The sequence below is a fragment of the Amblyraja radiata genome, chromosome 14 (assembly GCF_010909765.2).
Source record: "Amblyraja radiata isolate CabotCenter1 chromosome 14, sAmbRad1.1.pri, whole genome shotgun sequence".
NCBI lineage: Eukaryota > Metazoa > Chordata > Chondrichthyes > Rajiformes > Rajidae > Amblyraja > Amblyraja radiata.
Genome location: NC_045969.1, coordinates 30,105,606 through 30,127,389, shown reverse-complemented (window position 1 = coordinate 30,127,389; position 21,784 = coordinate 30,105,606). Strand labels below are relative to the sequence as shown.

Sequence of the window (21,784 nt, the reverse complement as noted above, 5' to 3'; positions counted from 1 at the left end):
AACCAATACCCGTCTCATACAATCAAAGTCATCTTGCTAAGTACAAGACCCTAGTCTCTGAATAAACCGTATCCTAATGCAGAATTCCACCATATTATGGTCACTGTTGCCCAAGGGGCTTTGCACAACAAGATCGCTAATAAATCCTTCCTCATTACACAATATCTAGTCTAGGATGGCCTACCCTCTAGTCGGTTCCTCTACATATTGGTTTAAAAAAACATCCCGTATACATTCCAGGAAAACCTCCTCAGCGCTGTTACCAATTTGGTTAGCCATGTCAATTAAAGTCACCCATGATAACTGTTGTACCTTTGCCACACGCAACCCTAATTTCCTGTTTGATGCTATCCCCAACTTCCCTACTGCTATTTGGTGGTCTGTGTACAACAAGTGTTTTCTGCCCACGGCTATTTCGCAGTTCTACCCATTCCGATTCTACAGCATCCAAGCTAATGTCTTTCCTTGCTATTGCATTAATCTCCATTTTAACCAGCAATGCCACCCCACCTCTTCTTCCTTTCTGTCTATCCTTCTTGAATATTGAATCCCCCCTGCCTTGGTTGCCCTGGAGCCATGTCTCTGTAATTCTAACTATATCATATCCCTTAACTATTAACTGTGCATTCAATTCATGCACCTTATTACAAATGCTCCTCGCATTAAGGCACAAAGCTTTCAGGTTTGTTTTTCTTATCTCCCTTCTACCTTTTGCTTCTGTTCTCCTTTTATGGCCCTCTGTCTCATTGCATTGGTTCCCATCCCCTGCCCTGTTAGTTTAAACATTTAAATCATAGACAGATAGAGCACGGAAACCAGCCATCTACACCAATCATCATCCATTCATTTACATTCATCCTACCTACATTACTTCCATTTCTTATTTTGCCCACATTTCATAAACTTTCCTAGATTCTATCACTCACTTACAAACCAGGGGCAATTTATAGCAGCCTATTAACTTATCAATTTGCATGCCTTTTGGATGTGGAAAGAAGCCAGAACACCCAAAGGAAACCCACAAGGTCACAAGAGAACATGCAAACACGACACAGACAGCACCCAAGGTCAGGGTTGAACCTGAGACTCTGGCACTGTGAGGGAGTGTCTGTTAGCTCTACAGGAAAGATAAGAACATGCTAGTCCTTCCCAATTGGGGAAATTCAGTAATTGTTTTGTTCAATGTCTTCATTTTACAGGGAACTTGAAGCTTAAACAATGGTACATTAGTGAGCAGAAAATGAAATGAAACTTGCATATATCAGATGAAAAAAACAATTCCTTCAGGGAAACAACATTAACAAAAATTTAAAAATAATTGAAACTTATCACTCAGTGGAAATTCTATTTTCCTGGTAAGGAAAATGAAGGAGGCACGGGACTGGTAAAGACAAATGAGATTAAGTGTATCCATGGAGGAGTTTCGGGAACTGCCGAACAAAAGAAGAAAATCAAGAGGGCAAAAAGGAGGAAGGAAACTATGTACTTTAAAGGAAAGAGGGTAACTAGAGAAAGGATAGGGCCCCTCAGAAATCAAAGCAAACATCTCTGTGTAGAAACACAGATGATGGGTAAGGTCCTCAAGGAGTATTTTGTTGTTTTTACTGTGGTGAAAGACATGAGGACTGGAGAACTTGGGATAAACTGAAGTGTCTTGAGGACAGTCAGTATTATGGTCGAGGTGTCGGATGTCCTAAGGCATATGAAGGTAGACAAATCTCCCAGGCCTGATCAGATATATTGGAGGATACTGCAGGAAGCGAGAGATGAAATTGTAGGTGCCCTGGCTGAGATATATTAATCATCATTAAATATGGGTGAGGTGCCAGAAGACTGGAGGGTGGCTAATGTCATGCCTCTATTGAAGAAGGGTTGCAAGGAGAAGCCTGGTAACTGTAGACCATTGAGCCGAACATTTGTTTACTGGAGAATATTCTGAGCGATAGGATGTATATGCATTCAGATAGACATGGGCTGATAAAGGATAGTAAGCGTAGTTTTGTAAATGGGAGATCGTCTCACAAATCTGATTGAGTTTTTTGAAGATGTAACCTAAAAGGTTGATGAGGCAGAGCTGTAGATGTTATCTATATGTATTTCAGCAAGATATTTAATAAGGCTCCACATGATAGGCTGCTCTGGAAGGTTAGATCGTATGTGATCCAAGGAGAACTAGCCGACTGGATAGAAAATTGGCATCATGGAAGGAAGGAGAGGAGTACGAGGCTTCTCCTTACAGCCCTTCTTAAATAGAATTTTTTTTGGACTGGAGGTCTTTGACTAGTGATGTGCCTCGGATTGGTGCTGGACTGATTGCTGTTTGTGGTTTATATCAATGATTTGGCAAGAATGTACAAGGCAGGATTATTAATTTTGCAGATGATATTAAAGTGAGTGTATTGTACGTAATTAAGATGGCTATTAAAGATTATAGCAGGATCTATATTAGTTGGGCAGTTGGGCTGAGGAATAGTTCATGGAGTTTAATGCAGATGAGTGTGAGGTATTGCCTATTGGGAAGTCAAAGCAAGATAGGATCTTCACAGTGAATGGCAGGGCCATGGGGAATGTTGTATAGCAGAGGGATCTAAGAATGCAGGTATATAGTTGGTATAAAGTGGCTTCACAGGTTCATACGGTGGTCAAGAAGGCTTTTGGTACTTTGGCCTTCATCAGTCAGGATACTGTATAAAAGTTGGGATGTTATTTTCCGGTTGCACAAGACGTTGGTGAGGTTTGGAGTATTGTGTTCAGTTTTGGTCACCCTGCTTTGGAAAAGATGTTAAACTGGAAGGAATGCAGAGAAGATTTCCGAGGATACTGCCAGGACTTGAGGGCCCGAGCTAAAGGGAGAGGTTGGGCAGGCATGGACTTGAAACATAGGAGGATGAAGGGTAATCTTGTAGAAGTATATAAGATCATGAGGAGAATAGATAAGAGTAGATGCACAATTTCCTAAGAGGTCCAAGCCTTGTCCGCTCTCTCATAGGATCCTCTACATATTGCCTCTGGAAACTTTCCTGAAAAAATTTGACAAAATCCATCCCATCTAAGCCTTTAGAACAATGAAAGGTCCCAGCCTATATTGGGGAAATTAAAATGCCCTTCTATAACAATCTCCTTAGTCTTGCAGCTGCCTGGAATCTCTCAGCATATTTGCTCGTCTAATTCTGATTTACTATTTTGGAGCCTGCCAAGGCTTTATGTATGAATTATAAGTGACTCTCATTTTATAGGATGTAGGCTTGCAGGCAAAGCCAACATACATAGCGTATCAAGAAGGTGCTGGTGACTCACCTCTTGACCTGTTGCAGTCCTCTACTGAAGGTACTACCACATCACTATTGGAGAGGAAGTACCAGGATTCAGAACTAGTGACAATGAAGAATTAGCTATTTATTTCCAGATAGTATGTGAATTGGGGGGGAATGCAGCTGTTGACATTTCCATGCATCTGCCGCCCTTGTCTTTTTGTGCGCAGCTGGTGGAGCTGCTGCTTCACTATGTCAGAGACCCGGGTTCGAATTTGACCTCGGGTGTGTGAAGTTTGCACGTTCTCCATGTGACCGCTTGAGTTTCCTGGGGGGACAGGTTTTTTCCTACATCCCAAAGATGTACAGGTTTGTAAGTTAATTGGCCTCTGTAAAATTGCCCCTAGTATGGAGGGAATGGATGCGAAAGTGGGATACATAGAACTGGTGTAAATAGGCATTTGATGGTCAGCATGGACTCGGTCAACTGAAGGCCTGTTTCATGCTATATCTCTAAATTAAAATTATTGTACAGGTATGAAAGGAGTTGTCAGGCTAGCTCAGGCAAGTAACTGCAGTGCATTTTGCAGGTGACAATACTGCAGCTGCATTGTATTAGAGGGAATTAATGTTTAGTGATCTTGATATGTCAATGATGTATGACTCAGCAATGGCAATGCAATGGAATATAGATGCTCTTGTTGCAGAAGGTCATTGCCTGGCACTGTAATGGGCTTTATTAGGTCATGTTGCTGTTACCTGACTCTCTTGGTGACGATACTCCTAGCCAAATGATTACTCTCAACAGAGTTATGTTTCCAAACTAATTTGGCTGCTTATCACATGCTCATTGAGCAGTAAACTGGGTGAAAATGGCGGTAAAATCTCATATCAAAATACAGCTCTCTGCAGCCAGGGAAGTGGGGTACTGCAATTTTGACACCAATTCAGATGTCAGCAAACATCAGCATTCCATTCTGCTGTTGCGATGATTTTGTCATCCTTGTAAAGGATCCTGATTCCACAATCAACGCCCCATGAATTGATGAGGAAGCAGCAACTTCCCATTTCTACATTTCCAATGGAACTCTGCGTTATTCTCTCTGCAATTTCTTTCAACCCTCCATCAGGATTTTCACGTACCCAAGTCGTGTCAGCTTGTTTGGCAATTATTGTACCAACTTTTTTAGTCTCTTCTTGCAAACTGCTGGATACATTGGACAGCTTGTACAGGAGCGGTTGGTTACACATGAAATATTGACCGTCTACATAGCCTCTGCAATGAACCTGGACCAAAAAGGAAGCACGGTCGGAGGTGGAAAACTGGAAAACCTCCTCCATTCCCCCGTCTATTGTCACAGGATCTCGTACACTGCGCACCCCACGCATCTCCACATTACACTGGTACATGTGAACCTCTTCAAAAACAAACTGGAAATACTGCCGTTCATTAGACTTCAAATACGCTGCTAAAGAAAGGAAGGTGTCATAATGAAGTTTCAGAAACAAAAGCCTTTTGCAGGAGAGGGGCTCAAAGTCAACCAATGACAGAAGCCGGGCCCTCATGCCTGAATCAAAGGAATTCCACCTGAAATCTTCAGCTGTCAAAAGTCTCCTGATTTCTATTGCAACTTCTTTTTTGTCCAATTGTCTATTGCATTTTGTTGGCAACTTATTGGACTGATAGTCCTGGACCCTCTGAAGAATGTTTAATGTTTTCAAACATAGTTGTGCATATTCTTCATCCATCAGCTCCTGGTTTCCAAAGCTTGTCATTTCCTCTGATAGGAATGACAGCATAGATTTGGGCTGAATAACCTTCTGAATGATTCTTGCTGGAAGTCCTAAAATAAAAATAGATATGGACTGATTACTCAGGCAAGAAAATAAATAATAAATTGTCTACTTATTTGCAATGAAAGGTAACATTTTCCATTTGGACTGTAGTGTGGGATTCCTGTCCAATGACATCCCCACATTTTATATGCTGCTCATGGGCAATAAACAAACTTAGTTTTATATAGGTAGACACAAACTGCTGGAGACAGACAGCATCCTTGGAAAGAAAGAATGGGTGACAAAGAATGGGAGACCCTTCTTCAGACTGATGTCCGAAGTGGGGGTAGATAAGGAAGTGTAAGGTGTGAAAATAGGACAAAGGGAATGAAGATCAAGGAAAATGTAGGATAGATTGTTAGCTGGGAGAAGGGAGAACCTTCAAAGTAGACATACCTTGAGGATATTTCGCAGTGGAGCAGACAATGCTTTTGTGTAGTATCTTTAACGCAGTCAAACATTCTAAATTGCTTTACAGTTGTATAATTTTGTAACCTTTTTGTAGTCAACATCTACAGCTCTGTCCTCATCAACCTTTTTGTAGTCAAAAAGGTTGATGAGGACAGAGCTGTAGATGTTATCTACATGTACTTCAGCACGGTATTTAATAAGGATCCACATGGTAGGCTGCTCTGGAAGGTTAGATCGCATGGGATCCAGGGAGAGCTAGTCCACTGGATAGAGAATTACCTTTATGGAAGAAAGCAGAGGGTGATGGTGGAAGGTTGTTTTCACCATCCTAGAGGCCTGTTCTAGTGGTGTGCTTCAGGGATTGATGAAGGCCCATTGCTGTTTGTGGTTTATATCAATAATTTGGACGAGAATGTAGAAGGCATGATTAGTAATTTTGCAAATGACACTAAAGTGGGTGATATCATATATAACAAAGATGGTTGTCAAAAATTCCAGCAGGATCTTGATCAGATGGGCTGAGAAATGGTTAATGGAGTTTAATGCAGATAAGTACAAACAAGGTGTTGAATTTTGGGAAATCAAACCTGGGCAGGACCTGTACAGTGAATGGCAAGATGCTGGGTAATGTTGTAGCACAGAGGGGTCTAGTAGTGCATATACATAGTTCCTTAAAAGTGGCATCACAGGTAAATACAGTGGTCAAGAAGGTTTTCGGTACATTGGACTTCATCAGTCAGGGTATTGAGTTGGGATGTTATGTTCCAATTATACTAGACATTGGTGAGGCCGGATTTGGAACATTGTGTTTAGTTTTAGTCACCTGCTATAGGAGGAGGGGTTGTTAAGCTGCAAAGTGTGCAGAGAAGATTTACAAGGATGTTGCCAGGACCCGACGGGCTGATCTATTAGGAGTGGTTGGGAAGGTTATATTCCTTTTGGCACTGGAATTGGTCAACATTGTAGATATGAAACATATGTTTTTGTCTTAATGAGAACGTATTAAGAGAATGCTTTCTTAATGAGAATGTATTTGCAAGACTTCATGCCTTAGTTGAAAAATGAATATGTTGTATCATCTTCATAAAAGAAACAGATGTTGCCAAGATCACAGGAATGGAGAAACACCAAGTTCTGCATGGGTCTCTTCTACATCCTCTACATGGGTCTGCTCTTCGCCATGGTGCTGCGTGGCAGACCGTGCTGCTGCGCCTATACTCCTGGCAGCAGGGAAGCCCATTCTTGATGGGGAAGCCGTTGAGCTAGGCCCCTGCTTTTCCCCAGGGTGGGCGAGAGAGAGCATAGGTTTAAAGTGAAATGGAAACATTTAAGGAGGACCTCAGAGGAAGCTTTTTCACACTTAGGGTGGTGGGTATGCAGAACAAGCTGCCAGAGGAAATGTAGTTTTGTTTAGTTTAGGTTATTGTCATGTGTACCACGGTACAGTGAGAAGCTTTTGTCGCGTACAAACCAGTCAGCGGAAAGATAATGCATGATTATAATCGTGCCATTCACAGTGTACAGATACACGATAAAATGAATAATGTTTAGTGCAATATAAAGTCCACTAAAGTCAGATTAAAGATAGTCTGAGGATCTCCAATGAGGTTGATAGTAACTCAGGACTGCTCTCTAGTTGTTGGTGGAATGGTTCAGTTGCTTGATAACAGCTGGGAAGAAACTGTCCCTGAATCTGGAGATGTGGGTTTTCACACTTCAATATGTGTTGCCTGATGGGAGAGGGGAGAAGAGGAAGTGGCCGAGGTGTGACTCGTCCTTGATTATGCCAAATTGTAGAGGCAGTAGAATTACAATGTTGAAAATAAATTTGGACATGTATATGGTAACGTTTAGTGGGATATGGGCCATATGCAGGCAGATAGGACTAACTCAGGTGACATTTTGGTCTGCAGGGATAAGTTGGGCTGAAGGGCCTGTTTCTGTGCTGTGTAACTGTTACTCTAAAAGAAAGCAATCCTTAATACATTAATTCTCGTACTCTTTCCACTTCTGATGACTTTTCATGCTCTTTAGAGTTGATTCCTAATTCACTGGACCTTCAGAATCTACTGATTCACTAATTACTCCCAGATTCCTTCTTGCCCTGCAGAACCCAGTCTCCAGCGGGGCCCTGCTCAGATATAAGAAGGCTGCCTGACGCAGGCCTGACCTGACTGTGGTTATTTTGTAGCTGACTGGAACCGGAGGGCTTGTGGCACTTTCACGCCTGACCCGACCACAGTTGTATGCATATCAGTTTGTGGCACATTGTTTGTAGCTAGCAATGCTGGGCAGATGATTTTACTCTGATTGTGTGCTTTGTTGAGCTGGTGGACTGCTACCCATCCTCAGCAGAACACGAATGTTTGGAGTGCATATTTGACTGGCCCAAACTTGACATATGATGGGGTTCCTGTTGGCATTATTTCAAACTTATGTTCAGTAATTTCCTTTGCTGCAACAACTATTAAGAGTCCACCTTTCTTCTCTTCCCTCTTGATCTACATGATCTAAACACCTAAGCCCTATTCCCACATTCTTTGAACATTATTCCCAAGTGCATCACCACCACCTGGTCCTTCTCACCTGCTCATGGCTCCACTCTCCTCCCCCCACAAGCCTGAATCTCAACCAACATATTTATATTTTCTCTTCATGATACGGATGTCAGGGGTTACGGGGAAAAGGCAGGAGAATGGTGTTGAAAGGGAAGGATAGATCAGCCATGATTGAATGGGCTGAATGGCCTAATTCTGCTCCTATAACCTATGAACATGATGCTACTTGCCCACAGGCCCACTCCCCTCCTCTATGACAGCAGGGACTATATCCCCTCCCTTATTCCTAGGCTGCATAGATCTACATGAACATTACTGAAAGCAGAATATTTACAGTCTGAAGCAGTCAGAAGAAGGGGTTCGGCCCGAAACGTTGCCTATTTGCTTCGCTCCATAGATGCTGCTGCACCCGCTGAGTTTCTCCAGCACTTTTGTCTACCTTCGATTTTCCAGCATCTGCAGTTCCTTCTTAAACAGAATATTTCCCATGTTGGAAAGGAAGAAAGTCTTACATTTATGGAGCCTTGCAACATTGGAACATCCTACAGAACTTCAAATCTAATGATGTATAATCACAGATTGGAAATGCAGAACCAAATGTGCCCAATGCAAGCTCTCACAAACAGCATTGTAATTGACCAAATCATCTATTTCAGTGATGCTGAATGAGAGATTATTAATATTGGTCGGAGCGATATTCTTCATAAAATATTCCGTGTCACTGTTACACCAACATTAGACCACAGACAGACCTGCTTAATGCCACATTCAAAAGATGGCACCTCTGAGAGCAGCATATCCTCAACACTGCAGTGCTGTCCTTGATACTATAATCTCTGGAGTGGGATTTGAATTCACAACCTTTTGGATCAGAGGCAAGAATACTACCCACTTAGCCACATTTGAAACTTGCTCCACCACGATGGGATACATAGAAACAGATTGATTACCTTTGAAGCTGGCAACTCGCTTAAGCGATCGGGGATGGCATTGATAAACACCTTTTCGTATTAGAACTGTATCGAACTCCATTGTATCCACATGGGGGAAAGTGTCTTTAACAAGCTGAGCAATCAAAGGAACACATTTTTGGAAGTTTTCAGAAGATCCCTCGCTCCATAGCTCAGCCAATTCCCTAAGGATCATCATGTCTGCACATCTGTTTCTTTCCAGCTTCTGGAGACATCCCATAATATCCAGGGTTGGTACTTCGGAAGCATCTGCTTCCCTTTCAGCCAGGCAGTCCCTCACAATGAAAAGGCAGATATTGCTGAGCTGTGGCATTACGTCTTCACAGCAATGACAATCAGCTAAGCCACTTTGAAGAAGTTCTAGCAACAAATGTGCTCTCCATGACAGTTGCAAACCTAGGGAAGAGAATAACGAATAATTAAGTCCACCACCCCAAGCAAGCCTGGCAGCATTTATGACATGTGGGCACAGGACTTTGTCAATGGGATAAACATCCTTCCGTACCACACCCATGCCACGCATCCACTGGGCTGACTCCTGCTGGGCTGATTACCAAGTCTGACATCAAAACCAAGTTTGACACTATGATAATCCTTCTACTGAGTAGGTGGACATAGTGTAATTATGTGGTCTGTGCTCCTGATGGCATTGTGGGGGCTTTAACTCACTCTATTGTTCAATGATACTGGAGTTTATATAATTCCAAACCACTGTAGCACATAAAACAACCAAAAATATCAATGATATTCATTTGTCAAACTTCATTTTGGTAGGCAACCTTGGCAAATATGTTAACTGTGATATTCATAAAACACAATGTAGTGTCACAGGATTTTGAAGAATTTTTATTGTGGAAAGTCTGTGCTCAAGGTAGACAAGAACAAGTCCTTAAGATCTAATCAGAGACCCTCAACCTAACGCCTAATACTAATATGCAAGATGGTCTGAAGAAGATTCTCGACCCAAAACATCACGTGTTTCGTTTCTCCAGAGATGCTGCATGATCCACTGAGTTACTCGAGCATTATGTCTCTACAGTATAAACTAGTATCTGCAGTTCCTTCCTACACACTAAATCCAAATCATATATATATATATATATATATATATATATAAATGACTTGGATGTAAATATAGATGGGTTGGTTAAAATGTTTGCAGATGTCACCAAGATTGTTGGAGTCGAGGACTGTGAGGAAGGTTGTCAGAAGATACAACGGGATATATGGTTACACAAATAACGGTTACACAAATGGGCAGAGAAATGGCACACGGCGTTTAATCTGAGCAAGTATGAGCTGTTGCACTTGGGGAGACTCTAAACAGGATTGATGTATAAAGGAATCATAGTCCAAACTATCTGCAAATGTCAACACAAGTACATAGAGTGGCAAAGAAAACATATGATGTTCTTTCCTTCATTGGTCGGGGCATTGAGTATAAGAGTCAAGAAGTCATATGCAGCTTTATAACTCTCAATAACTTCATGTTTGACTACTCCCATTTCCTCCAAACACAAGGCGTAGCTATGGGCACACGCATGGGCCCCAGCTACGCCTGCCTCTGTTGGGCGCGTCGAACAATCCTTGTTCAATACGTACCAGGGCCCCATCCCTGACCTCTACCTCCGTTACATCGACGACTGCTTTGGGGCCACCTCCTGCACCCACACACAACTAACTGACTGACTTCATCCACTTCACCACCAACTTCCATCCGGCACTCAAATACACCTGGACTATTTCCGACACTTCCCTACCATTCCTTGACCTCACTATCTCCATCGCAGGTGATAGACTCCTGACCGACATCCACTACAAACCCACTGACTCCCATGGCTATCTGGACTACACTTCTTCCCACCCTGCCTCCTGTAAGGACTCCATCCCCTACTCCCAATTCCTCCGCCTATGCCGCATCTGTTCCCAGGATGAGGCGTTTCACACCAGGACATCTGAAATGTCCTAATTCTTCAGGGAACGGGGATTCCCCTCCTCCACCATAGATGAGGCTCGCACCAGGGTCTCTTCCATACCCCGCAACACTGCTCTCTCCCCCCATCCCCGCACTCGCAACAAGGGCGGAGTCCCCCTAGTCCTCACCTTTCACCCCACCAGCCGTCACATACAACAAATAATCCTACGTCATTTTAGCCACCTCCAACGTGACCCCACCACTCGCCACATCTTCCCATCTCCCCCAACGTCTGCCTTCCGCAAAGACCACTCCCTCCGCAACTCCCTTGTCAATTCTTCCCTTCCCTCCCATACCACCCCCTCCCCGGGCACTTTCCGTTGCAACCGCAAGAAATGCAACACCTGTCCCTTTACCTCCCCCCTCGACTCCATTCAAGGACCCAAGCAGTCGTTCCAGGAGCGACAGAGGTTCACCTGTATCTCCTCCAACCTCATCTACTGCATCCGCTGCTCTAGATGTCAGCTGATCTACATCGGTGAGACTAAGCGGAGGTTGGGCGATCGTTTCGCCGAATACCTCCGCTCGGTCCGCAAGAACCTACCTGACCTCCCGGTGGCTCAGCACTTCAACTCCCCCTCCAATTCCCAATCCGACCTCTCTGTCCTGGGTCTCCTCCATTGCCAGAGTGAGCAACACCGGAAATTGGAGGAACAGCACCTCATATTCCGCTTGGGGAGCCTGCATCCGACGGGTATGAACATTGAATTCTCCCAATTTTGTTAGCCCTTGCTGTCTCCTCCCCTTCCTTAGCCCTCGAGCTGTCTCCTCCCATCCCTCAGCCTTCGGGCTCCTCCTCCTCCTTTTTCCTTCCTTCTCCCCGCCACCCCCTATCAGTCTGAAGAAGGGTTTCGGCCCGAAACGTTACCTATTTCCTTCGCTCCATAGATGCTGCTGCACCCGCTGAGTTTCTCCAGCATTTTTGTGTACCTGCAGCTTTATAAAACTTGGTTATGCCACATCTAGATGGTTACGTGCAGTTCTAGTCGCCCCAATACAGGATGGTTGTGGAGGTTTTGGAAAGGGTGCAAAATATGTTTCCCAGAATGATGCCTGGATTAGAGGGTCAGAATCATTTTACCAGGCAGGGGAGTTGGGAGGCACATATTTAAGATGATATTTGAAAAATTTAAAGGAAATCTGAGGAATTTATTTTTCATAGAAAAGGTAGTGAATATCTGCCAGAGGAGGTAGTAGAAACAGGTACAACGACAGTGTTCAAAAGGTGTTTGGATTGGTACTTGGATATGAAAGATGCACACTGATATGGGCCTAATGTGAGTAAATGGAATTAACATAAATAGGCATTGCGGTCAGAATAGACAAGATGGTCTGAATTGGCCCCATATTTGTTGTAGGATTTGATGAAAAATGTAAAGTAATCTTCTTTGATAGGACAAAAATAGAAATGCCAAGCTATTGTTTAGATGATGACAGATTGTAAATTATTGTAATTCAAGGAGTTCTGTATAGAAATCGACATCATAATTAATGTTCCGAAGTGTTTTTCAGGTAATTGGAATTGATTGAATGATTAATTGATTGTAAGAAACAGCATGGAAACAGTCCCTTTGACCTACTGAGTCCATGCCTACTATCAATCACCCTTTCACACTAGAGCTATGTTGTTGGACTTTCGGATCTACGCCCTAAGGACCAATTTATAGAGGCCAATTAACCTACAAACCTGCACTTCTTTGGGATGTGGGGGCATACTGGAGCACCCAGACGAAACACAGGGAGACCATGCAAACTCCACATAGACAGCACAAAGTCAAGATGGAACCTGGGTGGTTGGTGTTGTGAGGCAGCAGCTCTATCAGCTGCACCACTGCTGCTGGAATAAGATAGTGAAAGGCTCTAAAAAATTGCACGTGTCCTTTCCTTTGACACATACTTTCTGGTTGTAACATATAACTCAGATGCAAACTTGGAACATAATGTGAATATTGTAAAACATCGTTGTTTTCAAATCTAAAAGGTTATGAATTGTTGACCTACGATTGAGGTTAACAGAAGCCATCTTTTGTCTCAGTCTCTCAGTATTGTTGGTTTTTTCCACGAATGTATGTATCACTGCAGCAAGTTGATGAACATCTTCAGCATTTTCAAGTTCAAAAAGGCACTCCTGGACATCCTTCCGTGGTAGTCCCAGCAACACACCAAATTCACATATATTTAATGACATGACCCTTCCAGTATCCAACTGCAGCAGTGTTATTGCTTCTCTGGTGAGCTCTGAAACAAGGAAACAGTGAGACTTAACACCATATTGAAGGAATGAGTTGGAATTTAGTTTTTAAACCAACACAGTCGAATGAAAGGCAGGCAATTGGGCTCCAAAATAATAAACATGCCTTGGGTTTGTGGCATCCTACCTTTGCATTTCCTGACTCTGGATTTGCAATCGCACATGGATTGGAATGAAATTGGAATATGCAGGAGCTATATTTGGCACTAGGTCTCAAAATATGGCTTGGTGGAGTGAATGGAATTTTATCCTGTAAATAGCTCAGCCAAACTGTTGGCAGAATTGTTGATGTTTCCTACTCATACCGGGATCAGTGCTGTTCTATTCCCAGTACAATTACAAATTATCATAAAGCAGTACAGCACAGGAGTAGACCTTTCAGCCCACAATGATTGCGTTGAATACAATGCCAAGTTGAACTGATCACATCCGCCTATGTATATGGTCCATACAGCTCTATTCCTTGCACTTTCATGAGCCTTTCAAAAAGCCTCTTTAACACCGCTATCATATCTGCCTTCACCACTATCCCTGGCAATATGTTCCAGGCCCCGATATCTCTGTGTAAAAAAATCTGTCCCACACATCTCCATTAAACTTTCTGCCTCTCACCTTATAGCTAGACCCTCAAGTTGTTGGACATTTCCACCCTAGGAAAAAGATTCTGACTGTATACCCTATCTATGCCTCTCATACTTTTGTATACTTCTATCATATCTCTCCTCAACCTCCAACATTCCCAAGAAAACAATTCAAATTTATTCTCTCGTAGCTGAAACACTCTAATCCAGGCAGCAGCATTCTGGTAAAGCTCTTCTGCACCCTCTCCATAGCCTCCGCTTTTCATCCTGGGCCTCCACTATAGTCAGAGTGAGGCCACACACAAATTGGAAGAAGAGCACATTCCGCTTTGGCAGCTTACAACCAAATGGTGTGAACATTGAATTTTCCAACTTTAGGTAACCTCTACAAAACATCTTCCCCCCCCTCCCCTTTCTACCCTATAATCTTCCCTCTCTTACTTTTCCCTCACCCCCTCCCCCTCCCCTCCCCACCCCAGAACCCTGCTGACCTTGCACCTTTCTCTCCCCTCCTATTCCCCATTTTCAGATTCTCAGCATCTGTAGTATATTGCTTCTGTACGAGTAATATTGACTTGGTTCAGAGACAACTCTTACTCTGGCTCAGAGCTACCCCCCATTTCCCACCCCCTACCCTCACCCCCACTCTGGGACAATGCAAACACAATCCATTACGTTCAACCTTTGCATTTCAGCAAAAAAGGAAAACCTACATTGCTCTGCAGCCAACCAAAAATGCTGATATTTGTCACCCCAATGAATGCAATGAATCCCATGCTCATCAGCTCTATGAGACCCCACTGTTTGCAGCAACATCCTATCCAGTGGTAACCTGCATGCACTCTCTGTGTTCAGCAATTTTAATTTTCTATGAACAGCATCCTCCCCCCCTCCTCTACCTTTAAGCTGTTTGCAAAATTGATGTATTTTGAAAAGGGAGCCAAAATAAAGTAGTTTTAATGGGAGAGGGAAGGGCAGTCATGTCAGCAAGCCAACTGGACAGATACCCAAGCACTATTTTTTTAATCCTGATGAATTACGTCCGAGATCAAAACAGCTGAAGAAGTAGTTGATAACCGATCCATTTCCACACATATCCCACCTGGTCACTCTTTGCCATCACATCACCTACCACAATAATTTCTGAGAAGACGTATGTCCTACCACATACAAACCCTTGTGTACTTGTTGCAGATGAATCTCTTCACCAAATCCACATTTCAGTCTCAAATCTTCCAGCACTGAAAAATAAATTTAATATAAAGGGCTGGGATGAGACTGAGCTAACAGTTTGTATTGTATACATATCAAATATCATAACAAAGAGTTAAAAAAACCGACAGGTTAATTTGTCAGTTCTGAATATGAATCATAGAAATCTGCTTGCTTCAGACATATCACAAGCTTGCTGCCTCATGGAGTAAATTGTAAAGAGCAGCACATACGCCTTCAAGAACATGCTTTCAAATTATTTCAGGGAGTAATCCAGACATTGAGGTCCTGCATTTCATTCTTTTGCCTAATTCTCTGTATTCACTCTGTCGAGCCTCATCCCTTTTCCTACCTATGTCATTTGTGCCAATGTGCACAGCAAGTGGCTGTTCACTTTCTCTCTTGTTCTGCAGCTGCTCCAAGATATTTTCTACCAATCCTGGGGCCCCTGTTTGCTGCCACAGAACCTCCTGCCTATCTCCATAACAAATGAGTCTCCTATCACTGTGTTTCAGAGCCAGGGCTGGTGCCAGAGACACGACTGCTGCTGTTGCTCTCCTCTGAATAGTCATTTCCCTCCTCCCCCCCATCAACAGTATCCAAAAGGATATCCTTGTTTTTGAAGGGAATGGCCACAGCAGATTCCTGCACTCTCTGCCTACTCCCTTTTCTGGTGGCCACCCACCTACTTTCTGCCTATTCTGTAGTTGTGACCACCTCACTGTAATTCCTAATTATGATTCTCTCATTCTTTCGAACAATCCTGAGGTCATCCAGCTACAACTCCAGTTCCCTCATGGGTTGAGTCAGAAGATGCAACTGGAGATATTTCTCACCGGTGTAGTCCTGGGGATACTGGAAGTTTTCCTGACATCCCACATCCTACAGGCGGAGCATACGACTGCCCTAAGTGCCATCTCTACTGCACAAAGATCAAGGAAGAGTCACAAATAAAACAGACCATACCTTATCCTGTCATCATCCTCGACTCAGCCTCCACACTGAAGTCTCATGTGTAAAAGCCTCTAGTTCAAATCTCCTGCGCTGCTCCTCCTCTCAGCTGCTCACATGCTGCTGAATCTGCTCAGCCTCTGTGCAAAATCAACCACCCTCTGTGCAATAAACCTCCCCCTCAGATCCCCTTTAATGGGTTTTCACTATCAGAGACTTTCTCCCCTTCCCCATCCTCTCTGCAGCTAAATGAGTTTTAGTCTCCCTAATTGTGATGAAGGGTTTTCAACCAAAAATGTTAACTCTCTTTCTCTTCCCACTGATGTAGTCTGATTTGCTGAGTGTTTACAGCATTTTCTGCTTTTATTTTAGACAAGACCAAGTGGGACCTGTTGGGTCCCGTCCCTCCAACGCGCGGTTTCGGGAGGTGGGGGTGGGAGGTGGGTGGCCTACGGGTTTGACGTCACTAGCAGCGCATGGAACACAGCGCGCACACCATTGTGACGTCATCAGCAAAAGACAGTGGTTTTTAAATTCAAAGTTTTGTCAGATTTGTGAACATTTTCAGTAATAACTCAAGAAATAAAGCATGAAATCTTCAGATAGAACCATAGAAAATAGGTGCAGGAGGAGGCCATTCGGCCCTTCGAGCCAGCACCGCCATTCATTGTGATCATGGCTGATCGTAGATAAGGCGAGTTTGGAATCCACGGGAAAAATGTCTACCGGAATATGTAAAAAATTTTACCGTTACCGCGTTGTTTTTTCACGAAGATGCGATTACACACAAACAAACACACACACACACACACACACACACACACACACACACACACACACACAAATAAATACACATCCAACATCAGAGTTTTATAAGTCTAGAGATTTCCAGCATCTGCAGCTTTTTTGCTTTTCAATCCCTATTTGCTTCCTGCTGCTGTAACATTTTAGTTACCATTGACTCGCCTGGCTTTTAACTCTCAACTGCCTTTCTACAATAATTAATGCTCCAGTAATACAAGTCAAACTGGATTTTATTGTCCACATCATTCTGTCCACCATCATCATGCAGACATGCTTGATAGTTATTCTCAATGACAGAATATGGGTTCAAATAACTTTCATGAGGTCCAAGCAAATAAATTAGGATGACTCCAATGCATGACAGTACCAGTGTTGTACTATCAGGGATGAGACATTTAAGTGAATCTCTGACTTCTCATTCAAATATTACTTCATAGGTGAGTTTTCTGGGCAATATTTATTCCTCAGCTGCACCCTAAATGAGATAATCTGGTAATTATCATATTTTTTATTTGTGTGAAGTTGCAATGCTCAAATTAGCGGCGCATTTTCCTGTATCACATCAGAAAATTCATTTGAAAAATTGCTTTATTGACTTTGACATCCAAGGCCTAAGGAAATACAAATCTATATTTTGTGCAAATTGACCTCCCTGTTTCAAAGTTCATATTCTCCTGTATATATCTCCCCACCAACTCCAACCTGCCATACTTGATCCCCTTCTTGTCATCTGAATCCAGTCCTTTATCCTTACTCCAATCCAATGTTGGCTGTCAGTCTCAGCCCTGCTCTATAACCTACCCGCATTTCTTCCTTTGATTCCCTGCAACTCCGAAACCGGATGCAGAATCGCTGACGTCTTTTCCATTTCGGTAGAGATTTCACTTTTCTTTCTAAGTATCCGCTCCTCATTGCATTTCGTCGTGTTTAAGTACACATTTTTAATCAAATCCTTACCCCCCCCCCCAATATTTCAAAACTAAACTGGCTTCACACCCACAGAAGCTGCACCAGCCCCAGCCCATGCTGAACGTTCCATCGTGTGATGTCACAATGCCCAATGTTCACATATGTCCAATCGGAATGGATTCATTTACATATGCCTATGCAGGAGCCCCAGCCAATGGTGAACGTTCCATCGTGTGATGTCACAATGCCCAATGCTCAAAGACATCGTTGCCATAGAGAGGGAGTACAGAGAAGGTTCACCAGACAGATTCCTGGGATGTCAGAACTTTCATATGAAGAAAAACTGGATAGACTCGCCTTGTACTCGCTAGATTTTAGAAGATTAAGGGGGTATCTTATAGAAACGTGTAAAATTCTTAAGGGGTTGGACAGGCTAGATGCAGAAAGATTGTTCCGGATGTTGGGGAAGACCAGAACAAGGGGTCAAAGTTTAAGGATAAGGGGGAAAGCAGAATCGCCGACATCTTTTCCATTTCGGTAGAGATTTCACTTTTCTTTCAAAGTATCCGCTCCTCATTACATTTCGTCGTGTTTAAGTACACGTTTTTAATCAATTCCTTCTCCCCCCCCCCCCCCCCCCCCCCCCCCCAGTTTTTCAAAAAAAAAACTGGCTTCTCACCCATACAAGCAGCCATTTCGGTAGACATTTCACTTTCCCTTCCAGCTATCCACTCCTCATTACATTTCGTTATGTTTATGTCCATTTTTTTTCATTAAAACCTTCTCCCCCCCCCACTCACTCATTTTGTCGCCTCCTGCTGGCCAGCGACCATAACGGCTGCTGGCGCCCGCAGCACAACCTCAAGCGACGCCATTTAAAAACGGCCTTTCGGGAACGGCTCTACTTCGAGGACCACGTCTCCCGTGGGGGCTACGGGTAGGCAACGGCTGCGTTGGGGCATTACACTTTTAAGGCTCTGTGTGTGGGGATGCTTCGTGTGTGTGATGCCGCCCCGCCACCCCCCCCCCCCCCCGCGTTGCCGAGACGGACCCGACTTCGACGACTTCAAGATACGCTATTTTAAGACGGCCGGGACCCGACTTCGACGACCACGTCTCCGCTGGGGGCTACAGGTAGGGAACGGTGTTTATACACTTTTCCAACTCTGTGTGTGGGGGTGGTTAGTGTGTGTGATGCCGCCCCCCCCCCCCCAGTGGGGGCTACGGGTAGGGAACGGCTGCGTTGGCTAAAGGGATCAGGGGGTATGGAGAGAAGGCAGGTACATCACTCCCCCTACCCCTCCCTCCCTCCCCACTCTTCCACTTCTCTCCCCCTTCCCCTCCACTCTCCCTCCCCACTCTTTCCCCTCTCTCCCCCACCCCTCTCCCTCTCCCTCCCTCCTCCCCATCTTCCCCATCCCCCCTCCCCCACATCTCTCTCCCCATCTCTCACCCCCTACCCCGCTCTCCTTTCCCTCCCAAATCTATCCCGTTTCCTCCTCCTTCTCCTCTCCCCTCCCTCCCCTCTTCTCCCCCCCCCCCCCCCCCGCAAACGCCATTGGGGAAACAGACCCAACGGGTCTGCACTTGGTCTAGTTAATATATAAAACTCTCACCCCATCCGTCCGGCTGGCGTCCGGATCCCTTCCTGCCTTTCGATTCGTTCCCACCGTGCGATGTCACAATGTCCCGATGCTCGCAGATGTCCAATCGCGATGCCCGACGCTCGCAGACGTCCAATCGGAATGGATCCATTTACATGTACGGCTTCCGGCCGCATTTCTTCCTTTGATTCCCTGCAACTCCGAAACCAGACGCAGAATCGCCGACATCTTTTCCATTTCGGTAGAGATTTCACTTTTCTTTCTAAGTATCCGCTCCTCATTACATTTCGTCGTGTTTAAGTACACGTTTTTAATCAAATCCTCCCCCCCCCCCCCCCCCAATATTTCAAAAATGAACTGGCTTCTCACCCACGCAATCAGCACCATCCCCAGCCCATGGTGAACGTTCCATCGTGTGATGTCACAATGCCCAATGCTCAAATACATCGTTGCCATAGTGACAGTACAGAGAAGGTTCACCAGACTGATTACTGGAATGTCAGGACTTTCATATGAAGAAAGACTGGATAGACTCGCCTTGTACTCACTAGATTTTAGAAGATTGAGGGGGTATCTTATAGAAACGTATAAAATTCTTAAGGGGTTGGACAGGCTAGATGCAGAAAGATTGTTCCGGATGTTGGGGAAGACCAGAACAAGGGGTCAAAGTTTAAGGATAAGGGGGAAAGCTGAATCGCCGACATCTTTTCCATTTCGGTAGAGATTTCACTTTTCTTTCTAAGTATCCGCTCCTCATTACATTTCGTCGTGTTTAAGTGCACGTTTTTAATCAAATCCTTCTCCCTCCCCCAATATTTCAAAACTAAACTGGCTTCTCACCCATAGAAGCAGCACCAGCCCCAGCCCCTGGTGAACGTTCCATCGTGTGATGTCACAATGCCCGATGCTCACAGATGTCCAATCGGAATGGATTCATTTACATATGCCTTTGCAGGAGCCCCAGCCCCTGGTGAACGTTCCATCGTGTGATGTCACAATGCCCAATGCTCAAATACATTGTTGCCATAGAGGGAGTACAGAGAAGGTTCACCAGACTGATTCCTGGGATGTCAGGACTTTCATATGACGAAAGACTGGATAGACTCGGCTTGTACATGCTAGAATTTAGAAGTTGCGGGGGTATCTTATAGAAACGTACAAAATTCTTAAGGGGTTGGACAGGCTAGATGCAGGAAGATTGTTCCAGATGTTGGGAAAGTCCAGAACAAGGGGTCACAGTTTAAGGATAAGGGGGAAATCTTTTAGGACCGAGATGAGAAAAACATTTTTCACACAGAGAGTGGTGAATCTCTGGAATTCACTGGCACAGAAGGTAGTTGAGGCCTGTTCATTGGCTGTATTTAAGAGGGAGTTAGATGTGGCCCTTGTGGCTAAAGGGATCAGGGGGTATGGAGAGAAGGCAGGTACAGGATACTGAGTTGGATGATCAGCCACGATCATATTGAATGGTGGTGCAGGCTCAAAGGGCCGAATGGCCTACTCCTGCACTTAATTTCAATGGTTCTATGTTTCCTCTCGTCACCCCCTCACCCTCTCCCACCCATCCCTCTCTCCCCCACCCCCCTTCCCTCTCTACGCCACCCCCTTCCCTCTCTCCACCCGCCCCCTTCCTCCTACCCCTCTGTCCCTCTTCCATCACTCCCCTACCCCTCTCCACCTCCCTCCCCACTCTTCCACCTCTCCCCTTCCCCCTCCACTCTCCCTCCCCACTCTTTCCCCTCTCTCCCCCACCCCTCTCCTATTCCCTCCCTCCTCCCCTACCTCCCCATCCTCCCCCTCCCCCACATCTCTCTCCCCATCCCACTCTCTCACCCCCTACCCCGCTCTCCTTTCCCTCCCAAATCTGTCCCGTTTCCTCCACCTCCTCTCCCCTCCCTCCCCTCTTCACATCCCCCCTCCCCCCACCTGTGTGTTTGGGGGGTGGTTAATGTGAGTTTGATGCCGCAGCCCCCCCCCCACAAAACGCCGTTGGGGAAACAGACCCAACGGGTCTGCACTTGGTCTAGTTATTATATAAAACTCTCGCCCCATCCGTCCGGCTGGCGCCCGGATCCCTTCCTGCCTTTCGATTCGTTCCCGCCGTGCGATGTCACAATGCCCGATGCTTGCAGACGTCCAATCGCGATGCCCGACGCTCGCAGACGTCCAATCGGATACCATTTCGGTAGAGATTTCACTTTTCTTTCTAAGTATCCGCTCCTCATTACATTCCGTCGTGTTTAAGTACACGTTTTTAATCAAATCCTTACCCCCCCCCCCTCCCCAATATTTCAAAACTAAACTGGCTTCACACCCACAGAAGCTTCACCAGCCCCAGCCCTGCTGAACGTTCCATCGTGTGATGTCACAATGCCCAATGTTCACATATTTCCAATCGGAATGGATTCATTTACATATGCCTATGCAGGAGCCCCAGCCAATGGTGAACGTTCCATCGTGTGATGTCACA

At 44.7% G+C, this 21,784-nt stretch overlaps 1 protein-coding gene across 1 annotated transcript in view; it reads right to left on the bottom strand.

Annotated features, from left to right (window-relative positions):
• Nucleotides 1–4,205: 4,205 nt before the first annotated feature.
• The window catches only part of LOC116980898, a 34,031-nt gene continuing 16,452 nt past the window's right edge, over nt 4,206–21,784 (bottom strand). The window contains exons 8-11 of the mRNA XM_033033512.1: nt 15,010–15,075; nt 13,004–13,240; nt 9,007–9,423; nt 4,206–5,095 (exon numbers count right to left, since the gene is read on the bottom strand). Of these exons, the coding sequence (XP_032889403.1) occupies nt 4,206–5,095; nt 9,007–9,423; nt 13,004–13,240; nt 15,010–15,075 (1,610 nt within the window). The remainder of the gene's footprint in view (nt 5,096–9,006; nt 9,424–13,003; nt 13,241–15,009; nt 15,076–21,784) is intronic.